Below are 25,241 nucleotides of genomic sequence, written 5' to 3'. Positions count from 1 at the left end.
TCTGGTTTCCGCCCCTGCTACAGTACTGAAACGGCACTCATCAAAATGACAAATGACATCCTTTGTGTCTGGGACAAAGGTAAACTATCCCTCCTCGTCCTTCTCGACCTGCCTGTAGCCTTTGTCACGGTTGACCACTCCGTCCTCCTCCAACGCCTCTCCACCACCATCCAGCTGCGTGGGACTGCACTCACCTGGTTCCATTTTTATTTATTGAATCGTAGCCAGAAAATCACCTGCAATGGCTTCTCTTCCCACTCCCTCATCGTTACCTCTGATGTCCCCCAAGGATCTATCCTTGGCCCTCTCCTATTTCTCATTTATATGCTGCCCCTTGGCGACATCATCCGAAAACATGGCATAAGGTTCCACATGTAGGCTGACGGCACCCAACTCTACCTCACCACCACTTCTCTCGAACTCCCTCTACATTGTCAGACTGCTCGTCCGACATCCAGTACTGGAAGAGCAGAAATTTTCTCCAATTAAATATTGGGAAGACCGAAGCCATTGTCTTTGGTCCCCGCCACAATCTGTGTTCCCTAGCCACCGACTCCATCCCTCTCCATAGCATCTGTCTGAGGATGAACCAGACTGTTCGCAACCTAGGTGTTATAGTTGACCCTGAAATGAGCTTCCAGCCACATATCCGTGGCATAACTAAAACCGTCTATTTCCACCTCCATAATATTGCCCGTCTCCGCCCCTACCTCAGCTCATCTGCTGCTGAAACCCTCATCCATGCCTTTGTTACCTCTAGACTTGACTATTCCAACGCAATCCTAGCTGGCCTCCCACTTTCTACCCTACGTAAACTAGAGGTCATCCAAAACTTGGCCTAACTTGCACCAAGTCCCGCTCACCCATCACCCCTGTGCTCGCTGACCTACATTGGCTCCCAGTTAAGCAACGCCTCAATTTCAAAATTCTCATCCTTGTTTGCAAATCTCTTCATGGCCTCACCTCTCCCTATCTCTGTAATCTCCTTCAGCCTCACAACGCTCCGAGATGTCTGTACTCCCCAAATTCTGCCCTCTTGAGCATCCCTGATTATAACTGCTCAACCATTGGTGGCTGTACCGTCAGCTGTCTGGGCCCTAAGCTCTGGAACTCCCTCCCTAAAGCTCCTCACTTCTCTACCTCTCTTTCTTCCTTTAAGATGCTCCTTAAAACCTACCTCTTTTGACCAAGCTTTTGGTCATCTGTCGAAATTTCTTCTTATGTGGCTCAGTGTCAAATTTATTGTTTTGTCTTATAACACTCCTGTGATGCACTTTGGAATATTTTACTACGTTAAAGGTGCTATATAAATACAAGTTGTTGTTGTTGATCTATTGAAATAATTGAAACATTTGCGGCACTGCACCTAGGTCCTCCTGACCACATCCCTGCTGGTGACCTCCTCTGCAATCTGCAACCAGAATGTCTTGATCTCCTGTGGAGCTCTCTTCCGCCCATCGGAGGGGAAGAGGACCTCTCTGCGTGCTCTGACACCCTCCATAAGCATATGGGGAGTCATCGGAGAACCTGGGTGCAGCTCTCTGCCTCTGTGCAGTCATTGTCAGTGTTTGCAGCACTCCAATGCTGTAGTGCACAACAGCACTATGTTAGATGAAACTTCAAATCTAATGTGGCCATGGGTTCTTTAAAGATCCCGGCTGAAAACACGTCATGAATGACGTCACCAGATGCGCTCCATCTCATTGGGCCACGTAACGCACTGGGCGGACTTAATAGGCCCCATTAAGGTAAGTTAATTTTCTTCAGCGGAATGGAGCCAGCAGCAGGGTTGAGACCCGCCAGGGACACTGCCTCACCAGATCTGCCAAGGTAAAGAAAATTCCGGCCTGAAAAGCATGACATATTATTAAGCTGCCGGATCAATGACACGATGAGGCCTGTCTATTCAGTCTACAAATTGGTTAGCTGACTACTGACAAGTAATTGATATCTGAAATCTTGAGTATGCAATGAATACACAGCTATAGCACAAATCATGTCTCCTCGCGTACGCAATTGTTTGCTCACCAATGCCATGAGAGCAGCTCCAAAACCAATCAGAGGACTGACAGCAATAATAACCAGTGTGAGCTTCCAACCACTGACAAATCCTAGGAGGAATCCACTGACAAAAGTAGTGAAACGTTGAATAAAAATCCCAACTTGATCAGCGATGGCATCATTAATTTTATTAATATCACTGTAAAAAGATGAAGAACATTGAAGGCACTTGTATCATCAAAATGACTTGATAGAGTTGCAATGTTAAAGAATGATCAGATTATTGCTATAATTGAAGAATACTGGCTATCAAACATGGCCACCCTATTCTTGCACCCAAACATACACAGTAAACTTGGAGCTTAATTAATGCTTGAAAACTATTGTATTGTTCGTCTGCAGAGCTGCAGCTGTCAAGTCAAGAGAATCAAACACAACAACTGCAATCATATGCAAACTGTTCATTGATATCTGACAGAAATAACAAACTATTGAGAAGTATCTATACTTAGCAACTGACTTCACTTCTTTCAAAAGTGGTCTCTGGCATGTGAAATACGGTGGCCGAATTAACTCCGAAGGTAGCTATAAACGAATATGATATAATTGGGATTACGGAGACATGGCTCCAGGGTGACCAAGGCTGGAAACTCAACATCCGGGGTATTGTGGAAATGTATTTTTATCTAAGCTGATACCACACGGTATTTTTGTGCCTTTTGCAATATATAACAAAATGGAGTCCTGGTCCTTCCAGAAATTTCTGCATAAAGCAGTCGGCTTGCATAAACAGCTAAACCTGGCTTGAAATGGCTGATAGCCACCAGACAGCTAGGAGACAAGTCCTGCTGAAGACAAGTACCACCCATGGTGCTCTCCTATTGTCTATATGACACCAGTTCCACTCCACCCCACCCTTTTCAAAGTACTCAAACCACCAGCCATTATCTCTTGTAGAGACCTCATCCATTTGATGCAAAAAGATAACTGACCAGGAAACTGGACCATCCTGACACAATGCAAGGCAGGTAATAGCTCATTACCACACTCTCATCGAGTAATGGCCGGCTGGCCAACTAATAACCCTGACAAAAGAAAATATCTGGAAACCATGTCAGGACAAGGATGTTGTAATTAACTCTTTATCTGTATTCACTGACTGCGAGACAGAGCCAATACACAGGGAGAGGCCATAACTTGGGTTTTACTGTATAAATATCTCGTGAAATTGTACCATTGCGGAGGTGTTCACTTAGCCATTGACTGAGTGTGACCTTTCCCTTGCTAGCAAGTAAATTAAAGAAACTTCTGCCGGAGCTGACGGTGTCTGAGTCGTTTATCGGGAGTCGAGATTTCGACAGTTACTTTTTGGAGGTTCCAGCGAGATGCATACTCTCTGCCCTGTGAGTAAAACGGATACAGGCATAGTGCCTCTCCAGTGAAAGGCTTCAGTGGCCAAAACAAGGTGAGCCTTTTGCTCACAAGAGGTTCCTTCACTGTTGAATCGCATATGTAATCTGTTGTCCACAGGAGAAGTATTGCAATCTATGAGACTCGACATTTAAAAGCTAAAGTTATTTTTTATGATCATTTCTTTCTCAGCTCGCAGGCAGAAGAGATCTGGTTCTGGAAATATCTAGAAACAGCCCGGGGAAGGTTTCTGTAGGTAAGATAAAAACAGCGCTAGTCGATCGAAGGTTCTTATGTGATAAGATTAGGAAAAAAAAACGCTATTCGATCGAAGGTTCTTATGTGATAAGAGTTAAGTTAATGGGACCATAAGTTTTATAAGTTTTATAAGTTTTATTAGGATAAGTTAAGGACTCGGTCTGTAGTGGCGTACAACACAGACTGAGAATTGATTATTTGTTTAGATAGAGTTTAAGGTTATGATTTGTATACTCGCGTGAATGTTGTTTGTCCTAGTTGTCCTTGTTATACTATTGTGTTCAATACCTTTGAGCGACTTTGCAATTAGAGAAACGGGAAGAGTCACTAGGGAAAATTGTGATTCGGAAAAACAAGGATTGATTAAGAAAAGAAACAGTAACTGATTGATCAACTACAGTTGGTTCGTGCCAACATCTCTCACACACCCAGACTGAGCCTGAATTAAGAGCCTTTTCAGGCCACGTAACGGCCAGGAGAAGTGGGCGTAGAGAACTCGGTTGGCCAAAAGGATTGTGAGATCAGAAACTGTGGAAAATCTTAATCATCCAGAATGGGTGCCAGAGCAAGTTAAAACACCACAAAAGGGCATGCCAGCCTATTTTATGCTCCAGAATTGTGGTCAGACTTCAATTGACCACAAAAAAAAAATGGGTAAAGTGGACTAAGGGTGAAAACAGGCCATTTCCACCCGATGGTTCATTTAATTTAGAGAGAACATGTCTAGAGGAGTGTCTTATAAACAGAGATCCAGGTAGAAGAGGTAAAGAAAAAAAAGGAAAGTAATAGAAAAGGCCTGGGTTCCGATTCTTCAAGCTCATGTAAAATTAACAGAGGAAGTAAATCAATATGAAAAAAAAAGAGAACCTGATAGTGACTTATGGATTAAAAAAAAATAAAGCTGGTCAACAAAAAAAGCTTTATTGAATGGAGAGAGACTTTTGTGAATGTCTGTCTTTGAATGAGAGTGCTTCTGTGTTTTTTTCTCATGTGTCTGGAAACCTGTTTGGAAAGGTAGTGCAACTGCCTGTCTGTTTTAACTCCACCCACTTTTTCAAACAGAGTGAAGTTTATTTTAACCCTTCATAGGGGCCCAGTTTCGGCCTGAGTTGCTCCTGATTTTTTGGAGCAACTGGTGTAGAATGGAATATCTTAGAAATTTGAATTCTTGGCATTTAGTTTGCTCCAGTTCTCGTCAGTTAGAACAGTTTCACTTTGGAACAGAATTTTTTTTTCCGGCCACTTACGCCTGTTTTCAAAGTTTCGGCAGTGAAAACTTACTCCAAACTAACGTAGAATGGAGTAAGTGAAGATTTTTGTACGCTCGAAAAAACCTTGTCTACACTTTAGAAAATCAGGCATAGGTTACAAATTAGGCGTAGGGAATGGGGGGGGGCTAGGGTTTAAAGGGAAGTTTACAAACATTAAACGCTTCAGTTTTACAAATAAAGAGCCATCATCAATAATAAATGATAAATACATCAATAAATCAACCAATAAATCAATCAAAACAATTAATAAAAAATAATTAAAAAAAAAAATCAATAAATAAAACATTTTCTACTTACCGACTGCAGCACCGGGAGTCCTCCAACAGCGTGCTGGGACGGCCCACCCAGTGTGCCTCTGTCAGTGTCTCTATCTCTCTGTCTGTCTGTCTGTGTGTGTCTCTCACTCTCCGTCTGTCAGTGTCTGTGTTTCTGACAGCGAGGGGAGGGGGAGTAGGGGGGTGGGAAGGGGAGTGGGGGGGAGGGGGAGAAGGGGGGCGGGGGCGAGGGGAGCAGGGTGGGGGGAGGGGGAGGGGGTGGGGGGAGGAGGAGGGGAGTGGGGGGGAGAAGGGGGTGGGGAGGAGGAGGGGGGGTGGGGGGAGGAGGAGGAGGAGGGGGTGGGGGGGAGGAGGAGGAGGAGGAGGAGGGGGGAGAGGGGCGAGAGGGAGGGGAGGGGGAGAGGAGGGGGAGAGGAGGGGCGAGACGGAGGGGAGAGGAGGGGGGGAGGGAGAGAGGAGGGGGGGAGAGGAGGGGGGAGGAGGAAGAGGGGGAGGGGAGGAGGGGAGGGAGAGGAGGGGTGAGAGGGGGAGAAGGGAGAGAGGATGGAGGGAGGGAGGGAGGGAAGGAGGCTGAACGGCCGGGCCCAAGACTTCGGGCTGGATTTACAGGTAGGTGGCGTCGGGTCTCGGGGGGGGTCGCGGAGATCCGGGGGGGGGGAAGAATCGCAGAGGTCCCGGGGTGGGGGGTGGGGGGAGAGTCGCGGAGGTCCGGGGGGGGAGTCGCGGGGTGGGGGGGGGAAGAGAGAGAGTCGCGGGGGGGGGGGGGTCGGGTCCGGTCGGGTGTGAGGAGCCTTATACATGCAGCATCAGTGAGGCCGTTCGGCCAGGGCTAGGGGCTGCGTGCTTCGGGCCCCTCCCACAGTTTTGGGCGCCTGGAGCTACTGCACATGCGCGCCTACTGTAGCGCGCATGTGCAGAGGTCCCAGCACTGTTTTCAGCGCAAGGACCTGGCTCCGCCCCCTACAGCTCGTGCTGTGCCGCGCCCAGCTCCAGAGGACCTGCAGGGAGCGGAGAATACGTAAGTTATTTTTAGGCGCACTTTGTGGCATGAAAAACGGGCGTCCAGGTCCGGGCTGCGCCGTTTTAGGCGCGGCCCGAAACTTGGGCCATAGTGTTGTCCTGTATGTGGGAAGTTTAAGACATTTTAAGTTAGAAATGCAGGTGTGGATTTATTCGGATGAGAAGTTACGGAGCTAGGAAATGCACAAAGGATACGTTTGTTGTGACATGGTCCCGGTTAAAAAAAAGAGAATTTATTTGACACGCTCACTTACTTGTCGAAAGAAGACACGCAATCATTGATTACATTGGGTTGAAAGACATAAATGTAGTCTCGGAGTGAGATAAAGAACGGGGAAGGAAATTTGTAATGCCTTTTTTTTTAAAAAAGCCTTTGTGGGTCTCTCGAGGTGCAGGCTGGGGGAGTACGCTCCCATTGTCCTTGGTATAAAATCTTGACGCGAAAGCTTCTAGCTCTGTAAGAGGGTTTGTTGTTTTAGATAAAGAGTGGCAGTACAATAGTTGAATTGGGATTTTGAGATATTTCAGGTGATCTCCTTGATCAACATTTTGGGTGTATAGGAAAAATCTTGGGTTTGGAAGCCTTTTAATAAAATTATAAAACAAGTACTTTACATTCTGTGATCTGTGAATCACTATAAGCATAAATGAGAAGTCCGTGAAACACACCGATTCTTCCGGTTCAGAAGCCCAATAGTGACAAATGAAGGTTTGTCCAAGACCTACGAGCTGTGAATGAATGCTTTCCAGAATTTTAAACAGTCTCTCACTTCAGCACCAGCCTTGGGATTACCAGATTACACTAAGCCATTCAACTTATTTGTTCATCACAAGTCGGGTTTTGCACAATCTGTTTTGACTCAGTTACATGGGGACAGGCAGCGACCCGTAGCGTATTTCAGTACCCAACTAGACCCAGTGGCACATGGACGACCAGGATGTCTTCCTTCGTTGGCAGCAGCTTATTATGCTCTGCAACAGGCTCAGACAATAACTCTAAATCATCAGACCATTCTATACATCTCTGTCGAGATTTTACTTACTAAATGTGCCACCCAACACCTAACCTCCGCAAGAACCACTAAATATGAGGTTGAATTGTTATTAAATCCGAACCTTATCATCAAAAGATGCACTACCTTAAATCCAGCCACTCTACTCCCCACGGAAGAAGACGGCGAACCCCATTCATGTGAAATGGTAACCGAATTAGTGACTAAACCACGTATCAATCTTGCAGATGTACCAATGTGTAACCCTGATCTAGTGTACTATGTTGACGGATCAGCCCTACGAAATGATAGGGGCCAACCTAGAGTAGCTTATGCAATTGTAACCCAGTTTAAAGTTATAGAAACAGCCTCTCTTCCAGACTCCTTTTCAGCCCAAAAAGCCGAATTGTTTCCGTTAACTCGAGCCTGTATTCTGGCTGAAGGACAAACAGTTAATATCTACACTGACTCCAGGTATGCTTTTGGGGTATCACATGACTATGGACAAATTTGGAAGATTCGCGGGTACCTGACTTCTTCAGGAACCACTATCAAAAATGCAGAACAAGTGGAAAATCTCCTGCGAGCCATTCAATGCCCCTTGAAACTTGCCATTATCAAATGCCAAGCACATACAGGCCAGTCGAATGAGGTGGCACTTGAGAATGCCAGAGCCGATAATGCAGCTAAGTCAGCAGCTCTGTCAAAAGGGGGGATGCAGGTGTCATTGTTCTCACTAAGGAAAAATAATTGCTCAGACCCGCTACCCACTATTAATGATGCACTGGCCTTTCAGACACAGGCCAGTACAGAGGAGGTGGTGACCTGGAGAAAGGATCAATGTTATAAAAATCCAGAAGGAATATGGGTTCACCACGACGGCCGCGTGGTAGCGCCCAAATCCTTACTTCCATGGATTGCCCGATGTGTTCATACATTCACACATGCAGGCAAAGGGGGGATGGCAGATTATATTTTGGCAACTTGGTATGCACCAGGTATTTCGGCAATTGCAAAACAAATCTTTGAAAATTGTGTTACCGGTCAGACAATGAATCCGGGTAAGACGGAAAAAGTAGAATCTGCCTCCCACCCAAATCCAATGGGGCCTTTTGTACATTTACAAATGGATTTTATTGAATTACCTATGTGTATGGGATTCAAGTATGTATTAGTTATTGTAGATGTGTTCTCTAGATGGATTGAAGCCTTTCCATGTAAAAAGGCCGATGCCACTACTGTTGCTAAATGTTTGTTAAAGGAAATCGTACTGCGCTTCGGAATCCCTGCTAAGCTTTCTAGTGATAACGGGTCACATTTCACGGGAACTGTCATAAGAGAAATGTGTAAAGCTTTGCAGATTAATCAACGTTTTCATTGCAGTTATCATCCACAATCAGCGAGAAAGCAGGAAGGGGGTACTGAAGTTGCATGTTCAGCCATGAACTCATTGAATGGCGGTGCAGGCTAGAAGGGCCGAATGGCTTACTCCTGCACCTATTTTCTATGTTTCTATGTTTCTATCAGCTGGACTTGTTGAAAGATATAATGGAATGCTTAAAAATAAGCTGGCAAAATTATGCAATGACACTGAACTGAAATGGACAGAACTGCTGCCCTTAGCTTTGATGGTAATGCGATCTGCAACCAACAGAACAACAGGCCTGTCACCGCATGAGATAGTTATGGGATGTCCCCAATGACTACCTTTTACAGCACCATTTACTGCAAAACAAATGGACATCCACAAAATGGAGGAAAATATGTTGAATTATTGTATTGCACTAACCAAATGTATTTCCAGCTTTCATTCACAGGTAAAGGAAGCTCAAGTCAAGCCAGCGGAAGGGAAGTGTCATAACCTGGAACCTGGGGAATTCGTTTACATCAAAATCTTTAAAAGAAAAAGCAGTCTACAGCCAAGATTTGAAGGACCATACCAGGTCTTGCTGGCGACTAATACTGCAATCAAGGTAAAGGAAAGACCAACATGGATCCATGCGTCCCATTGCAAAAGGGCACCCGACCAGGAGGAAGGGAAGAAGGAACCAGAGGAACAGAAAAAGGAAGACTGAATAAGGAACTATATGGACTATGAGGACTGATGGTGCTGGGCTTGACAGGGTTTTACTTTGCATTATTGATTATACCAGGGGTACAGACACGCCACCGAAGGGAACTGCAAGTAAACGTATTTATGGCACTGAGTCATAAGTATGTTCAAGAAAGAAACTTGTCGAGTTGTTGGATATGTTCGCATGTACCTGTCCACTCTGAAGAGGGTATTCCCCTGAGATCTGTCCCCTTTAACGAATCAGAAATGGTAGAATGGTTGATAGTGCAAAATAGGACAAACCTAACCAAGATGTCAGAAACGAAGGAGCAAACAGAATGGAGGTCAGCAGGGTATAAACTTACAGCCTTCCAGGGATGGTACCAGCCCAATTATAATAATAACCGTCAGCCTCCCTTCCTAAGTATTACTCCCAGAATAGGAAATCATGAAGATATAATATGCCTAGTGAGTAATGAGACTAAAGGACCAGAAATGGGATGCAGCAAGTGTTCCCAAATGACTAAATGGCAAGCCACAACTAATCCCACTGATGAGATAAAGATAGCAACCGTTGGCTGGACAATGGTCCATAACAAAGCCCCAGGTGAAGGGTGGGAAGGTGAGACCACTCGAGTATGGATGGCGCGAAAGGACCAGGAGACTGACGTCCTATAATTGCACTTACTTTATTTGTGGCCATAAAGCCTACCCATGGTTACCAGCCAACTGGACAGGGTCCTGTTACTTAGGATATGTGGTACCCTTTATCAGATCAATAAAGACTTTAAGGGATGCCTATGGAAGCCATAGATTTAAACGGGATTTGACATGGCTAAATGGAATATTCATGGTAATGGTGCCACCCTATGGAATAGCATCAACTGAATGGCAGTTACGGGAAATGGCTAACTTAGTTGAATCCGTAGCCAACGCAACTTCCCAAGCCTTTGAAGGGGTGAATGATGAAATGGTAGCTATTCGAACAGTGGCTCTCCAAAATTGTATGGCCTTAGATTATCTCCTAGCCAAGGAAGGAGGGACATGCGCATTAATAGGTGGAGAATGCTGTACGTATATCCAGGATAAATCAGAAGAAATCGGCAGTCTAGCTGAATACATTAGGAAAAAGGTAATAGAGTATAAACACACAGTTGGCCAGGACAGTATCACCTTGTGGGGTTGGGCATCGGGATGGTTGGGACCCCTAGCGAGATCTGTGGTACAGGGTTTGATCATATTCCTGCTGATAGCCTTCGCCCTATATCTATTATTTGTCTTGGTTAAGTGTTGCTGTGCCAGGGTGGGAAAAACCATGTTACCTACCGAGACCACGGCTAGAGTTATGGTAGCAATAACTACTGAAGGCTCTTGTGTGGAAATGGAAATAGAGAGACTGTAAATCAGAATGGATTAAGTTGTCCTTGTGAAGGACAAAATGGGGGAATGTGGAAATGTATTTTTATCTAAGCTGATACCACACGGTATTTTTGTGCCCTTTGCAATATATAACAAAATGGAGTCCTGGTCCTTCCAGAAATTTCTGCATAAAGCAGTCGGCTTGCATAAACAGCTAAACCTGGCTTGAAATGGCTGATGGCCACCAGACAGCTTGGAGACAAGTCCTGCTGAAGACAAGTACCACCCATGGTGCTCTCTATTGTCTATACGACACCAGTTCCACTCCACCCCACCCTTTTCAAAGTACTCAAACCACCAGCCATTATCTCTTGTAGAGACCTCATCCATTTGACGAAAAAAGATAACTGACCAGGAAACTGGACCATCCTGACACAATGCAAGGCAGGTAATAGCTCATTACCACACTCTCATCGAGTAATGGCCGGCTGGCCAACTAATAACCCTGACAAAAGAAAATATCTGGAAACCATGTCAGGACAAGGATGTAGTAATTAACTCTTTATCTATATTCACTGACTGCGAGACAGAGCCAATACACAGGGAGAGGCCATAACTTGGGTTTTACTGTATAAATATCTCGTGAAATTGTACCATTGCGGAGGTGTTCACTTAGCCATTGACTGAGTGTGACCTTTCCCTTGCTAGCAAGTAAATTAAAGAAACTTCTGCCGGAGCTGAAGGTGTTTATCGGAGGTCGAGATTTCGACAGTATTCAACATTCAGGAAGGATAGACAGAAAGGAAAAGGAGGTCGGGTAGCATTGCTGGTTAAAGAGGAAATTAACGCAATAGTAAGGAAGGACATTAGCCTGGATGATGTGGAATCGGTATGGGTGGAGCTGCGGAACACCAAAGGGCAGAAAACGCTAGTGGGAGTTGTGTACAGACCACCAAACAGTAGTAGTGAGGTTGGGGACAGCATCAAACAAGAAATTAGGGATGCGTGCAATAAAGGTACGGCAGTTATCATGAGCGACTTTAATCTACATACAGATTGGGTTAACCAAACTGGTAGCAATGCGGTGGAGGAGCATTTCCTGGAGTGTATTAGGGATGGTTTTCTAGACCAATATGTCGAGGAACCAACTAGAGGGCTGGCCATCCTAGATTGGGTGATGTCGAATGAGAAAGGACTGATTGGCAATCTTGTTGTGCGAGGCCCTTTGGGGAAGAGTGACCATAATATGGTAGAATTCTTTATTAAGATGGAGAGTGACACGGTTAATTCAGAGACTAGGGTACTGAACTTAAGGAAAAGTAATTTCGATGGTATGAGACATGAATTGGCTAGAATAGTCTGGCGAATGATACTTAAAGGGTTGACTGTGGATAGGCAATGGCAGACATTTAAAGATCACATGGATGAACTTCAACAATTGTACATCCCTGTCTGGAGTAAAAATAAAACAGGGAAGGTGGCTCAACCGTGGCTAACAAGGGAAATTAAGGATAGTGTTAAATCCAAGGAAGAGGCAAATAAATTGGCCAGAAAAAGCAGCAAACCTGAGGACTGGGAGAAATTTAGAATCCAGCAGAGCAGGACAAAGTGTTTAATTAGGAGGGGGAAAATAGAGCATGAGTGAAAGCTTGCTGGGAACATAAAAACTGACTGCAAAAGCTTCTATAGATATGTGAAGAGAAAGAGATTAGTGAATACAAACGTAAGTCCCTTGCAGTCAGAATCAGCTGAATTTATAATGAGGAACAGAGAAATGGCAGACCAATTGAACAAATACTTTGGTTCTGTCTACGAAGGAAGACACAAATAACCTTCCGGAAATACTAGGGGACCGAGGATCTAGCGAGAAGGAAGAACTGAAGGAAATCCTTATTAGTCAGGAAATTGTGTGAGAGAAATTGATGGGATTGAAGGCCGATAAATCCCCAGGGCCTGATAGTCTGCATCCCAGAGTACTTAAGGAAGTTGCCCTAGAAATAGTGGATGCATCGGTGATCATTTCCCAACAGTCTATCGACTCTGGATCAGTTCCTATGCACTGGAAGGTAGCTAATGTAACACCACTTTTTGAAAAAGGAGGGAGAGAGAAAACGGGTAATTATCGATTGGTTAGCCTGACATCAGTAGTGGGGAAAATGTTGGAATCAATTATTAAAGATGAAATAGCATCGCATTTGGAAAGCAGTGACAGGATCGGTCCAAGTCAGCATGGATTTATGAAAGGGAAATCATGCTTGACAAATCTTTTAGAATTTTTTGAGGATGTAACTAGTGAGAAGGGAGAATGGAAATGAGACAAGGGAGAACCCGTGGATGTGGTGTATTTGGACTTTCAAAAAGCTTTTGACAAGGTCCCACACAAGAGATTGGTGTGCAAAATTAAAGCACATGGTATTGGGGGTAATGTATTGACGTGGATAGAGAACTGGTTGGCAGACAGGAAGCAGAGAGTCGGGATAAACGGATCCTTTTCAGAATGGCAGGCAGTGACTAGTGGGGTGCCACAGGGCTCAGTGCTGGGACCCTAGCTATTTACAATATACATCAGTGATTTAGAGGAAGGAATTGAGTGTAATATCTCCAAGTTTGCAGATGACACTAAGCTGGGTGGCGGTGTGAGTTGTGAGGAGGATGCTAAGAGGCTGCAAGTTGATTTGGACAGGTTAGGTGAGTGGGCAAATGCATGGCAGATGCAGCATAATGTGGATAAATGTGAGGTTATCCACTTTGGTGGTAAAAACATAAAGGCAGAATATTATCTGAATGGTGGCAGATTAAGAAAAGGGGAGGTGCAACGAGACCTGGGTATCATGGTACATCAGTCATTGAAAGTTGGCATGCAGGTACAGCAGGCAGTGAAGAAGGCAAATGGTATGTTGGCCTTCATAGCTAGGGGATTTGAGTATAGGAGCAGGGAAGTCTTATTGCAGTTGTACAGGGCCTTGGTGAGGCTTCACCTGGAATATTGTGATCAATTTTGGTCTCCTAATCTGAGGAAGGACGTTCTTGCTATTGAGGAAGTGCAGCGAAGGTTCATCAGACTGATTCCCGGGATGGCAGGACTGACATATGAGGAGAGACTGGATCGACTGGGCCTGTATTCACTGGAGTTTAGAAGAATGAGAGGGGATCTCATAGAAACATATAAAATTCTGACGGGCCTGGACAGGTTAGATGCAGGAAGAATGTTCCCGATTTTGTGGAAGTCCAGAACCAGGAGTCACAGTCTAAGGATAAGGGGTAAGCCATTTAGGACTGAGATGAGGAGAAACTTCGTCGCTCAGAGTTGTTAACCTGTGGAATTCCCTACCGCAGAGAATTGTTGATGCCAGTTCGTTGGATATATTCAAGAGGGAGTTAGATATGGGCCTTCCGGCTAAAGGGATCAAGGGGTATGAAGAGAAAGCAGGAAAGGTGTACTGAGGGAATGATCAGCCATGATATTGAATGGTGGTGCAGGCTTGAAGGGCTAAATGGCCTACTCCTGCACCTATTTTCTATGTCTCTATGTTTTCTATGAAAGCGTGGTCATAATCTTGCTCTTATTCATTCATTTATTTTAAGCACAGTTGCAATTGCAACCTGTGTGCCATGGAGCAGTAAGACAAGCTAATGTCTGGAGTTCCCATGTTGAAAGTATTGGATATCAGCGGCACCATTATACTGAGGCACAGAATGGAGACCAGTTACTTTCTTGCAAGGATGGAGGAAAGTAGTGGGGCATGACAAGATGTAAAACCAAAGGGTCTGTGGTGAAGAATATAGTTTTCACATTTTACGTAGTGGCATCATTAACAAATCTGATTTTCAGCCTATTTTCGGATGGGAACAGAATAGTAGCGCTCCATAAAGCATGGGCTGAAGTTACCGCCTTGTTCCCACTCCTAATCCACTTGTCTGTATGTTGTTTCGGCTTTCACATGGGTGGCCCAGGCGTCCGACTGTTTCAGATAGGAGCTTATTTAAAAAATGCAGCCTGAAGGACCCCAAAGCAATATTGAGGAGCCAAAGGGCAGAGCATGCCCATTGGTATTAAGCTTTGAGCAGCCTAACCAGCTATTCTCAAAGCATGAATGTTCCTGCTCCCACAAAATTATTCCAGCCTGCTGCCAGCCTCTACATGCCAACTGGTCCCCTGCTTCCAGTGCTTAATATTGAACTTCTGACTTAGCTCCTCAAAGGAGTTGCTGGATTTCCTGCAGCCCTCAACCAGCCAGCTGCCTACAAGCACTGATTCAATGCTCGCAGCTCGCTAGCATTATGTAAATAAGGTTCAGCTATCAAAGTGGCTCGTGCTTCTCACTGAGGACATTAGGTGAGGTGGCACAATTGGCTTGCCCACTGCCCATCACCCGCCCGATGTCTGCCCAAGGTGAACATCTTTTTGATTGTAATTGGAATGTCACAAAGGAACCAGAGAAATTCTTCCCCTTGCAGGCCCTGTTATTCCTCGAATAGCATTTAACGATGACAGATGTCTTCTAATTGGCCAGGAGTAAGGTCATGGTTTATTAATATCCTCAAATATGATTGCTTATAGCAGTTCAAAAATACTAGCTGTAATTATCTATTGCACTTTATACTACCACACATATAATGTAAAACAAGTGAATTATTTAAAGTCTTTCTCCATTACTTCTATTTTATTAAGTTGTAATTATTATTGGTGGCATTGGTTGTATAGCCATTATTAATCTTTATTGGAACATTGTTTTTATAGAAAGGGTAAAGCTGTTTATGAACTTAAATCAAATACTTACTCTGACATCCTTGTGTTCAATTCTCCAGTAGAATTACAGTCAAACCAACCAATCTCCATTCTCATAATTTGTTTGAAGTAAGCTTTTCTTATCTTTTGAATCTGCCGGGCTGCTGCTGTGACCCAGAAGCATATCTGGAAAAGGTAGATATGACAAAATTATGCAAGTAGATTCATATTCGCTACTACCCTCAGCTTTTCCAACATGATGGGTGAGTTTATGAGTTTAACGCAAGTTGCATGTTGAGTGTCAGGATAACATTTTGACAGAAGTGGGGCCCACAATGACAGTTTCTTAATGGCAACAGTAGGAAAACAGCTGTTGTAAAATTGATTATTTATGTTGAAGATGTATTTGATCCTCAGCCAGAACATGTTTACTGCCCCAATGGAGAGTGTAAATTTCAGCTCTGAAATTCCTCACTCCCCTGTGGGGCCAATGGCCAATGAGTGCCGTTATTGGTGCTGCTGTCAGCCCTGCCGTTCCAGGAATTTCAGTCCCGTAAAGTTTTCGTGGACTTGTAGGGATTGAGCAGGATGTCAGGTTCTTTTCTTCAAATGGAATGTATTTCTAGTGACCAGTTCTGAAGTGAAGAGCTGTGGCTGTAGATTTGAAATACAATTCTGCAAAACTGAAGATACAAGTCGACATCTGAGCCAATTTCCTCTCCCTATTTGTAAAATAGTAAATTAAAAAAGGAGTTTTACCATCATTGAAAAAGTATAATGTGTTTGTTTTGATTTTATTCTTTTTCAGAGATGGTACATTTACTGAAATTATTTCTTACCAATCAGTCGATTTAGTGATTCTAAGATTATGCCCCCTAGTTCTAGTCTCCCCTAGCAGTGGAAATATCCTCTCTGCATCCACCTTGTCAAGCCCCCTCATAATCTTATACATTTCGATAAGATCATCTCTCATTCTTCTGAATTCCAATGAGTAGAGGCCCAACCGACTCAACCTTTCCTCATAAGTCAACCCCCTCATCCCTGGAATCAACCTAGTGAATCTTCTCTGAACTGCCTCCCAAGCAAGTATATCCTTTCATAAATATGGAAACCAAAACTGCACGCAGTATTCCAGGTGTGGCCTCACCAATACCTTATATAACTGTAGAAAGACTTCCCTGCTTTTATACTCCATCCCCTTTGCAATAAAGGCCAAGATACCATTGGCCTTCCTGATCACTTGCTGTACCTGCATACTATTCTTTTGTGTTTCATGCACAAGTACCCCCAGGTCCCGCTGTACTGCGGCACTTTGCAATCTTTCTCCATTTAAATAATAACTTGCTCTTTGATTTTTTTTCTGCCAAAGTGCATGATCTCATACTTTCCAACATTATACTCCATCTGCCAAATTTTTGCCCACTCACTTAGCCTGTCTATGTCCTTTAGCAGATTTTTTGTGTCCTCCTCACACATTGCTTTTCCTCCCATCTTTGGATCGTCAGCAAACTTGGCTACATTACATTCAGTCCCTTCTTCCAAGTCGTTAATATAGATTGTAAATAGTTGGGGTCCCAGCACTGATCCCTGCGGCATGTAATAGATGATATGCAACGGCCACCCCACGTTAAAAGAACTTATGCACAGGCATCTTCCAACTTTTAAAATGAAGTTCAGGACTTGGAACGTCAGGACCTTCATGGAAAACCCCAACAGTGACAGACTGGAATGTCACACTGCTATTGTTGCTCGGGAACTCAAATGATTCGACATAGACATCGCCGCCGTAAGCTAGACTCGGCGGGCAGGGAAAGGCCAGCTCAAGGAACAAGGTGGTGGTTATACCTTCTTCGGGAAAGGTAAACCAGAAGAAGAACGCTGCCTCCATGGGGTAGGCTTTGCCATAAAAAATGAGCCAGTTGGGCGTCTCAAAAATTCCCCTTGCAGGATAAACAAATGCCTCATGATCCTTCAGCTCACCCTAGCCCAGAACCAGTGTGCTACGGTCATCAGTGCGTGCGCCCAACACCGGAAGCTACAGACGAGACCAAAGAGGAATTCTACTCCAGCCTTGAACAATCCCTGACCTGAGTCCCAACGGGCAACAAGCTGATCCTCCTGTCGACTTTAACGCCAGAGTTGGAAAGGACAAAGACCTCTAGGGAGGTGTGATCTGCAGAGAAAGCCACACCCAATGGCACCCTCCTCCTGACGAAATGCTTAGAACATGGTCTTATCATACCCAACAACTTGTTCCATCAGAGAGACAAGTACAAGGCCTCATGGCAGCACCCTCGCTCCAAGCACTGCCATCTGCTTGACTACGTCATCGTCCGAGTGAGGGACCACAAGGACGTCCTCATCACCTGTGCCATGACAGGAGCTGACAACTGCTGAACTGATCACCGCCTAATCTGCTCTGTCATTCCCATCAATGTATCCCCAAAATGGCGGCGGCAACAGAAACGATGCCATAGGAAAATCAACGCTGGAGCACTCAAAGACCCTGCTAAGAAAGCCCTATTCAGCCAACACCTCACAACTAATCTGAAGACTTCCAGTGAACCGGAGATGCAGAGTGTCCACAGTGCCTGGTCTGCTCTCAAGGCCTCCATAATTAGCACCTGTAAAGAGATGCTTGGAAACATCAAGACTGGTTCGACAAGAACGACTCGGAGATCCAGGAACTAATAAGCCGCAAGTGCAAGGCAGTCTTGAACTGGAAACAGCAACATAGCAGCAAGATAGCAGCTCTATAGACGTCTGAAGGCCGAGGCCCAACATAAAACTTGCGACCTAAAGAACAGATGGTGGGTGGAAAAAGCGCAGGAGATCCAACAACTAGCCGACAACCATGACATGCGTGGATTCTTTAGCGCAGTCAAGACCACCCACGGCCCAAGCACCCAAGGTCCTACCCTATTGAGAGCCAAGAATGGAGAGGTACACATCAAGGACAGAGAGGCAGTCAGTGCCCGCTGGAAGGAGCATTTCGACAATTTCCTTAACCAAGACTCTGTCTTCGGCGCGAGTGTCCTCGACTCCATCCCGCAGCATGCTACCCGCCACCACCTCAGCACAACCCCAGCCCGGCATGAGGTTGAAAAGGCCATCCGACAGCTGAAGAACAACAAGGCCTCAGGAGCAGATGGAATCCCCGCCGAAGCTCTAAAGCATGGCGGAGAAGCACTATTGGCGCGAATCCATGAACACATTTCTCTTATTTGGAAGAAGGCGAGCATGCCAGGGGATCTCAGAGACGCTGTAATCATGACGATCTTCAAGAAAGGTGACAAGTCCGATTGCGGTAATTACAGAGGAGTTTCCCTACTGTCTGCCACAGAGAAAGTTATCGCAAGAATCATCCTCAATCGCCTTCTCCCAGTGGCTGAAGAGTTCCTCCCAGAGTCGCAATGTGGATTCCGCTCACTAAGGGACACAATGGACATGATCTTCACCGTGTGTCAAATTCAAGACAAATGGTGGGATCAGCAGTAACCCCTGCAATACTGCAATGCTCCATCTCACCCTCAATAAGCTCCCCGCTGGAGTGGAGCTAATCTACAGAACAAACGGGAAACTGTTCAACCTCCGTCACCTCCAGTACAGATCTAAAGTGGTCCCACCCTCCGTCATTGAATTACAGTATGCAGACAATGCTTGCATCTGCGCACACTGCGAACACCAAACCAATGTCAACACCTTCACTGAAGCTTATGAGAATATGGGCCCTACACTAACATCCGTAAGACAAAGGTTCTCGACCAACCTGCCCCCGCCACACAGTACAGCGCCCCGATTATCAAGATTCATGATGAGGCCATGGACAACGTGGACAATTTTCCATACCTTGGGAGTCTACTGTCAACAAGGGTAGACGTCGATGACAAAGTCCACGACAAGCGGTGGGCAGAGGAAAAGCTTCTAGGACACCCTCAAAGCCTCCTTGAAAAAGTGCAACATCCCCACCGACACCTGGGAATCCCTGGCCCAAGACCACTCAAAGTGGAGGAGAAGCATCCGGGAAGGCGCCAAACACCTTGAGTCTCTTCGCCAGGAGCAAGTAGACACCAAGTGCAAACAGCGGAAGGAGCGCACGGCACCCCACCCACCCGTCCCCTCAACCACCATCTGCCCTATCTGTGACAGAGACTGTAGATCCCGCATTGGACTCATCAGTCACCTGAGAACTCATATTCGTGTGGAAGCAAGTCATCCTCGACTCCGAGGAACTGCCTAAGAAGAAGAAGATTGCACAACAGAAAACATTTTCAGTTTAACTGCAGGATGAAAATATTTGTCAATTTAGAAACCATGCCATAATTGATGATCAATTATTAGAAATTATCAGTTGAAAATGAGATTCATCATTAAAACTTACTTGACAGTACCCTAGTAATAACACAGATACTCCTATTCCAATGTAATAAAAAGCAAACATGGTCAATTCTTTCTCAATGTCCAAGACCCTGAAAAGACAACAACAAAAATTATGGATTTCATGTTTCAATTATTGCTGAGATATGCTTTGTACTGTTAGCAATCTTATTCATATAATTTGTGCAAAGCCAACTTTCAATATATGATTCTTAATTATGTCATAACATAAAGTACAATCCACCATGGACTTCTGTGAAAGAAAGATCAGTTTTTCATAACATCTTGTTGATTTATTAGAAATTCATAATGAAATATTAGTAAGAATGTCCTGTCACATAATGTTTTAGGTTTTCTTAAAATACAATGGGAATTTGCACAAAATACATTTCACCATAATCGTTCTTAACTTGCTGGAATTTGGTAAATCATCAAACTTGTTGATAGCACCATCCTACTACTAACCTATGCTATACCTGACCTGGGAGTGCTAGCCATTGGATGTTAGATTCCAGATCGATGTAATTCTTCACTTTAATAACAACAACACAATTTTAATAATGGTACTGGAGGTAGACCGGCCCAAACTGGGGTCCTTAAAGGGACTGCTGGAAGCTGCTCCAAAAATGGGACAGTTAGATTTTTTAGCAATTCTTGTGGGGTCAGGAGGAGCATTAAGGCTTCTGATACCATAAATATTGAGCCACCTGATGCCTTACTGTCCATAGCCCTCCCTCGAGGTCGCCTCCCCCCGCTAACATAATTTAACCGCATTTCTTGTCCTTCCCACCTCATTGACAAGTTTCTCCAAATGTTCAGGCAACTTGCCACAAATATGGTAACAAGACCTCTGACCGCTTTCATCAGATGAGTGGCAGCCTCACTCCATGTGCCTCCAGCCTCAGGTGAGTGGCAGCCTCACTCCATGTGCCTCCAGCCTCAGGTGAGTGGCAGCCTCACTCCATGTGCCTCCAGCCTCAGGTGAGTGGCAGACTCACTCCATGTGCCTCCAGCCTCAGGTGAGTGGCAGCCTCACTCCATGTGCCTCCAGCCTCAGGTGAGTGGCAGCCTCACTCCATGTGCCTCCAGCCTCAGGTGAGTAGCAGCCTCACTCCATGTGCCTCCAGCCTCAGGTGAGTGGCAGCCTCACACATGTGCCTCCAGCCTCAGGTGAGTGGCAGCCTCACTCCATGTGCCTCCAGCCTCAGGTGAGTGGCAGCCTCACTCCATGTGCCTCCAGCCTCAGGTGAGTGGCAGCCTCACTCCATGTGCCTCCAGCCTCAGGTGAGTGGCAGACTCACTCCATGTGCCTCCAGCCTCAGGTGAGTGGCAGACTCACTCCTTGGGCTAGAACCGCCACTTTTTTTGCATGCTTAACGGCCACTTAACGTCCATTTTATCGCTGAAATGACATATAACGCCCATTTATCGCCCATTTTGGCACAAAATGGAAACTGATGGGCATTTTAGGAAACTTATCGCCGAGCGTTATTTCCCCCATGTGCTTAACACTGGGAAAAAATATTACCACCCGTCCACTTTTTTTGGGCAGAATCAAAAGAATGGGCAATATCAATGCCCATAATATTGCCCAGCGTTACTTTCCGCACGGAATTAACGCCGAGATTCAATAATACTGCCCGCCCACTTTTTTTGTCGTAAAGAGCACATTTGGTGAAACTAATACCCAGGAGATCGCCCACAGTCACTTTCACCACTTCGCACACATATCGCCCAAAAAACCACCCAGGAAAAGTGAACCTGTTCTGAACGAACGCCAGCGGTGTGGCTGGCATTTTTAAAATTGCAGGTCGCTTCATTCAAAAGGCTGCCTTAACTTCGGGGGAGTTTGCATTGACTCTGGAGTTCTTCTCAGGTGAAGTGAACATCTGAACAGATATATTTTCAGACTCTGAACTATTGGGGCTTTACTCCAGGTGTATTTTAGTGAGGAAATCAATGCTTCTGATCAATTGCTATTATACTTTCAATGCAATGGGGCCACCAAACAATAACTGTGCTTAAGCAGAGCTTCAGATGTCCTGACCACTCAGGAGGGGAGCTACAATACAACCCTGAGCAAGTAGGTAAATTTGTGGTCGTATGCTCGATGCTGCACAACCTGGCTATCTTGAGGGGCCAAGAATTGCCAGAAGGCACTGATACTCCACCTCAGGAGAGAGAGGAAGAGGACGACGAGGGGCCGGACGCTGACCTAAGGCCAGACAAACAGGCTGGCTATGAAACCATGCCACCGACCTCCTCTACACCGCAGAAAAGGACCCGTGTTGGCTCCATAGCTGCAAGACTCTTACGTGAGGAGCTGATATCTGAATGATTTGCCTGAAAGAGCGTTGCTGTGAGTGACAACGCTGACACACTGCTGTGTGTGTGCAGCTCAGATGTCACTGGTGGTAAAATGGGGTGTGCCCATCATCTTGGTGCCAGTTAAAGTTTACGTTGATTGATGTTAAGTTGTATTTAACCCTTTCATGTTAAGGAATCACCAGTGTGTAACGGTGCAGCTATCTGAAACAATGCGCAACAAGATTATGTTCAATAACAAAAATGTTATACCTACATTGATCTGAAATCATAAGTATCACAGACAATAACACCCAACACCTGCCCACACCCCATTTTACCACCAGTGACATCAATCAAATGTTCAACATGTCCAGCAACATAGAATACAAAGGCAAAGCAGGAGCGTGGTCCTCAGCCTCCATACGTTACAACAAATTGTATACACCCAGATGGAGAAATAACGCAGCCATCACCTGTGGATATGCACCTCACTTTCCTTCCCCCCTCCCCTTATTCTCCCCACGTCTACCCTTCCCCTCCTCGCTCCACAGCACCTGGCCGAGGAGCCCCTCAGGCGGTGCCACATTGGGGGGGATGAAGGCAGATGCGTTGGTTGCACGGGTATGGGAGCAGGGGGTGTCGAGGGGGCAACATCCTCTGATGCAGGAGCAAGATCTTGGGCCTTGCTGTCATCTGTCGTTCGCAGTGGTGGTGTGGAACCTAGGGGTGGAGTGCCACGCTCGGGGACCACTGGGAGGCCTGTGCCAGCAGTGTTCCTGGCTATTGCATCCAGGGCCTCTGTCATATGCAGAATGTACTTGGTCATGGTGGCCAGCTGTTGGAATATGACCCCCAATGGCTAGATGAGCTGGTTACCAATGTCTACAGTCCTCCTCGACAACTGTACCATCTCTCCGCTGTCATGTGGCGCTCGTGGAACAGACCTGCCGCGTCCACAAGACCTCCGTGGGGTCGGCGCCGTCCTGGGGACAAATAGGGTGCCCTGTGGCGAGATGCTTGGGGCTGGTATCTCCAGAGTGGAGGTGGGAATGACCAGAGGACCACTAGATGGCCTTGGGGTGGAATGGCTTCTGGACCGTGGTGATGCAGGTTCCTCGAAGTCAGCACTCTCATCCGTGGAGAACAGACGCAGTGGATTGACGGATGAGAATCGGAGCTCCCCAGCACCAGATGTTGGATTGTCCGGAGAGTCGGGCCCCGCGCCCCCACCTTCTGGCATCTGTAGTCTTGCCTTGGGATGTGCTGCTGGCTGAACTGCAAAACACAAATGAGGTTATTAGAGGAGAAGGGGGTGCTAGGGTCACAAGGTGAGTCCAGCGCTACACACAGCATATGCACAACAAAAGCACCACCGCACTCAAAATCATCGCAGACATCACATTTCATGACCATCAACACATTTGCATTGCAATGATTTTCATTAGGCCATCATTATTTCTATGACAATTTTAGAAAACATCTATCATATATGATTGTTCGGATATGAGTGGGTGCGGCATCTATTGACTTTACATCACGCAATGGTGTACACTTTACTCACGTGGCATCACTTCAGGGTCTACAGATGCGTCCGTGGCTGTCCGGAGGTGCTTCCCATGAGTGCGAGCCACGGTCCAGAAGCCATTCCACCCCAAGGCCATCTAGTGCTCCTCCATCTCAGTGATGTCGCTGGTGACTGGTGGCCCCCCACCCATTCGCCTCTGTACGGACCTCATTGTCGATAGCTTCTTCTGCAAAAGGTGACAGGACGACATGGCATGTGATCATTGCTAGGTACTGTCACAGGGACTGATACAACACATAACCGACAGATGTAATCATGATTATTATGAAAATGATCATTCTTTACCTAAAGATGTGCACCGTGACCGCAGGCTTTGAGTAAAACATTCCCGGTAAAAGTGAAAGACCTCACATCTGATGATAGTCACTCATGACTGTTACAAATCATAGAACCATAGAAACATAGAAATTTACAATGCAGAAGGAGGCTATTTCGGCCCATTGTGTCTGCACCGGCCGACAAAGAGCCGCTCGGCCCTTGGTCAGCAGCCCTAAAGGTTACATATAAAGCTATGAACAATGACGGAAAGGCAAAGAGCACCCAGCCCAACCAGTCCGCCCCACACCACTGCAACACCCCTTATACTAAAAACATCTACACTTCACCCCAACCGGAGCCATGTGATCTCCTGGGAGAGGCAAAAACCAGATAAAAACCCAGGCCAATTTAGCGAGAAAAAACCTGGGAAAATTCCTCTCCAACCCATCCTGGTGATCGAAACTAATCCAGGAGATCACCCTGGCCGTATTCTATTCCCTGCAGTACTTACCATTATATCTGCACCGACCAACAAAAGGTCATCTAGTCTAATCCCAATTACCAGCTCTAGGTCTGTAACCCTGCAGGTTACTGCACTTTAAGTACCCATCCAACCACCTCTTAAAAGTGGTGAGGGTTTCTGCATCCACCACTCTTCCAGGCAGCGAGTTCCAGATTCCCACAACCTTCTGCGTAAAGAAGCACCCCCCTCAAATCCCCTCTAAACCTTCCACCAACCACCTTAAACCTATGCCCCCTTGTAATAGGCTTCTCCACCAATGGAAATCGACCCTTACTATCCACTATTTCCAGACCCCTCAATATTTTGTACACCTCGATGAGGTCTCCTCTCAACCTCCTCTGTTGCAATGAGAACAAACCCAGCCTATGCAATCTCTCCTCATAACTAAGATTCTCCATTCCAGGCAGCATCCTAGTAAATCTCCTCTGCACCCTCTCTAGTGCAATCACGTCCTTCCTATAATACGGCGACCAGAACTGCATGCAGTACTCCAGCTGTGGCCTAACCAAAGTATTATATAATTTAAGCATAACCTCCCTGCTCTTATATTCTATGCCTTGGCCAATAAAGGCAAGCATTTTGTGTGCCTTCTTAACCACCTTATCCACCCGGCCTGTTACTTTCAGGGATCTATGGACAAGCACTCCAAGGTCCCTTTGTTCATCTACACTATTAAGTGGCCTACCACTTAATGTGTATACCCGTTCCTTATTAGTCCTCCCAAAGTGCATCACCTCACACTTCTCTGAATTAAATTCCATTTGCCACTGCTCTGCCCACCTGACCAGTAGATTGATATCCTACTGCAGCCCCATGACTTTCC

At 45.7% G+C, this 25,241-nt stretch overlaps 1 protein-coding gene across 1 annotated transcript in view; it reads right to left on the bottom strand.

Moving 5' to 3' along the window:
* Nucleotides 1-25,241, bottom strand: part of LOC139254081 (bile salt export pump-like) — a 111,831-nt gene that overhangs the window by 66,919 nt on the left and 19,671 nt on the right. Inside the window, exons 6-8 of the mRNA XM_070873630.1 lie at nt 19,750-19,837; nt 15,421-15,554; nt 2,029-2,200 (exon numbers count right to left, since the gene is read on the bottom strand). Coding sequence (XP_070729731.1) covers nt 2,029-2,200; nt 15,421-15,554; nt 19,750-19,837 — 394 coding nt within the window. The remainder of the gene's footprint in view (nt 1-2,028; nt 2,201-15,420; nt 15,555-19,749; nt 19,838-25,241) is intronic.

Source organism: Pristiophorus japonicus, chromosome 3 (genome assembly GCF_044704955.1).
Source record: "Pristiophorus japonicus isolate sPriJap1 chromosome 3, sPriJap1.hap1, whole genome shotgun sequence".
Lineage (NCBI taxonomy): Eukaryota > Metazoa > Chordata > Chondrichthyes > Pristiophoridae > Pristiophorus > Pristiophorus japonicus.
This window is presented reverse-complemented; position numbering and strand designations above follow the sequence as displayed.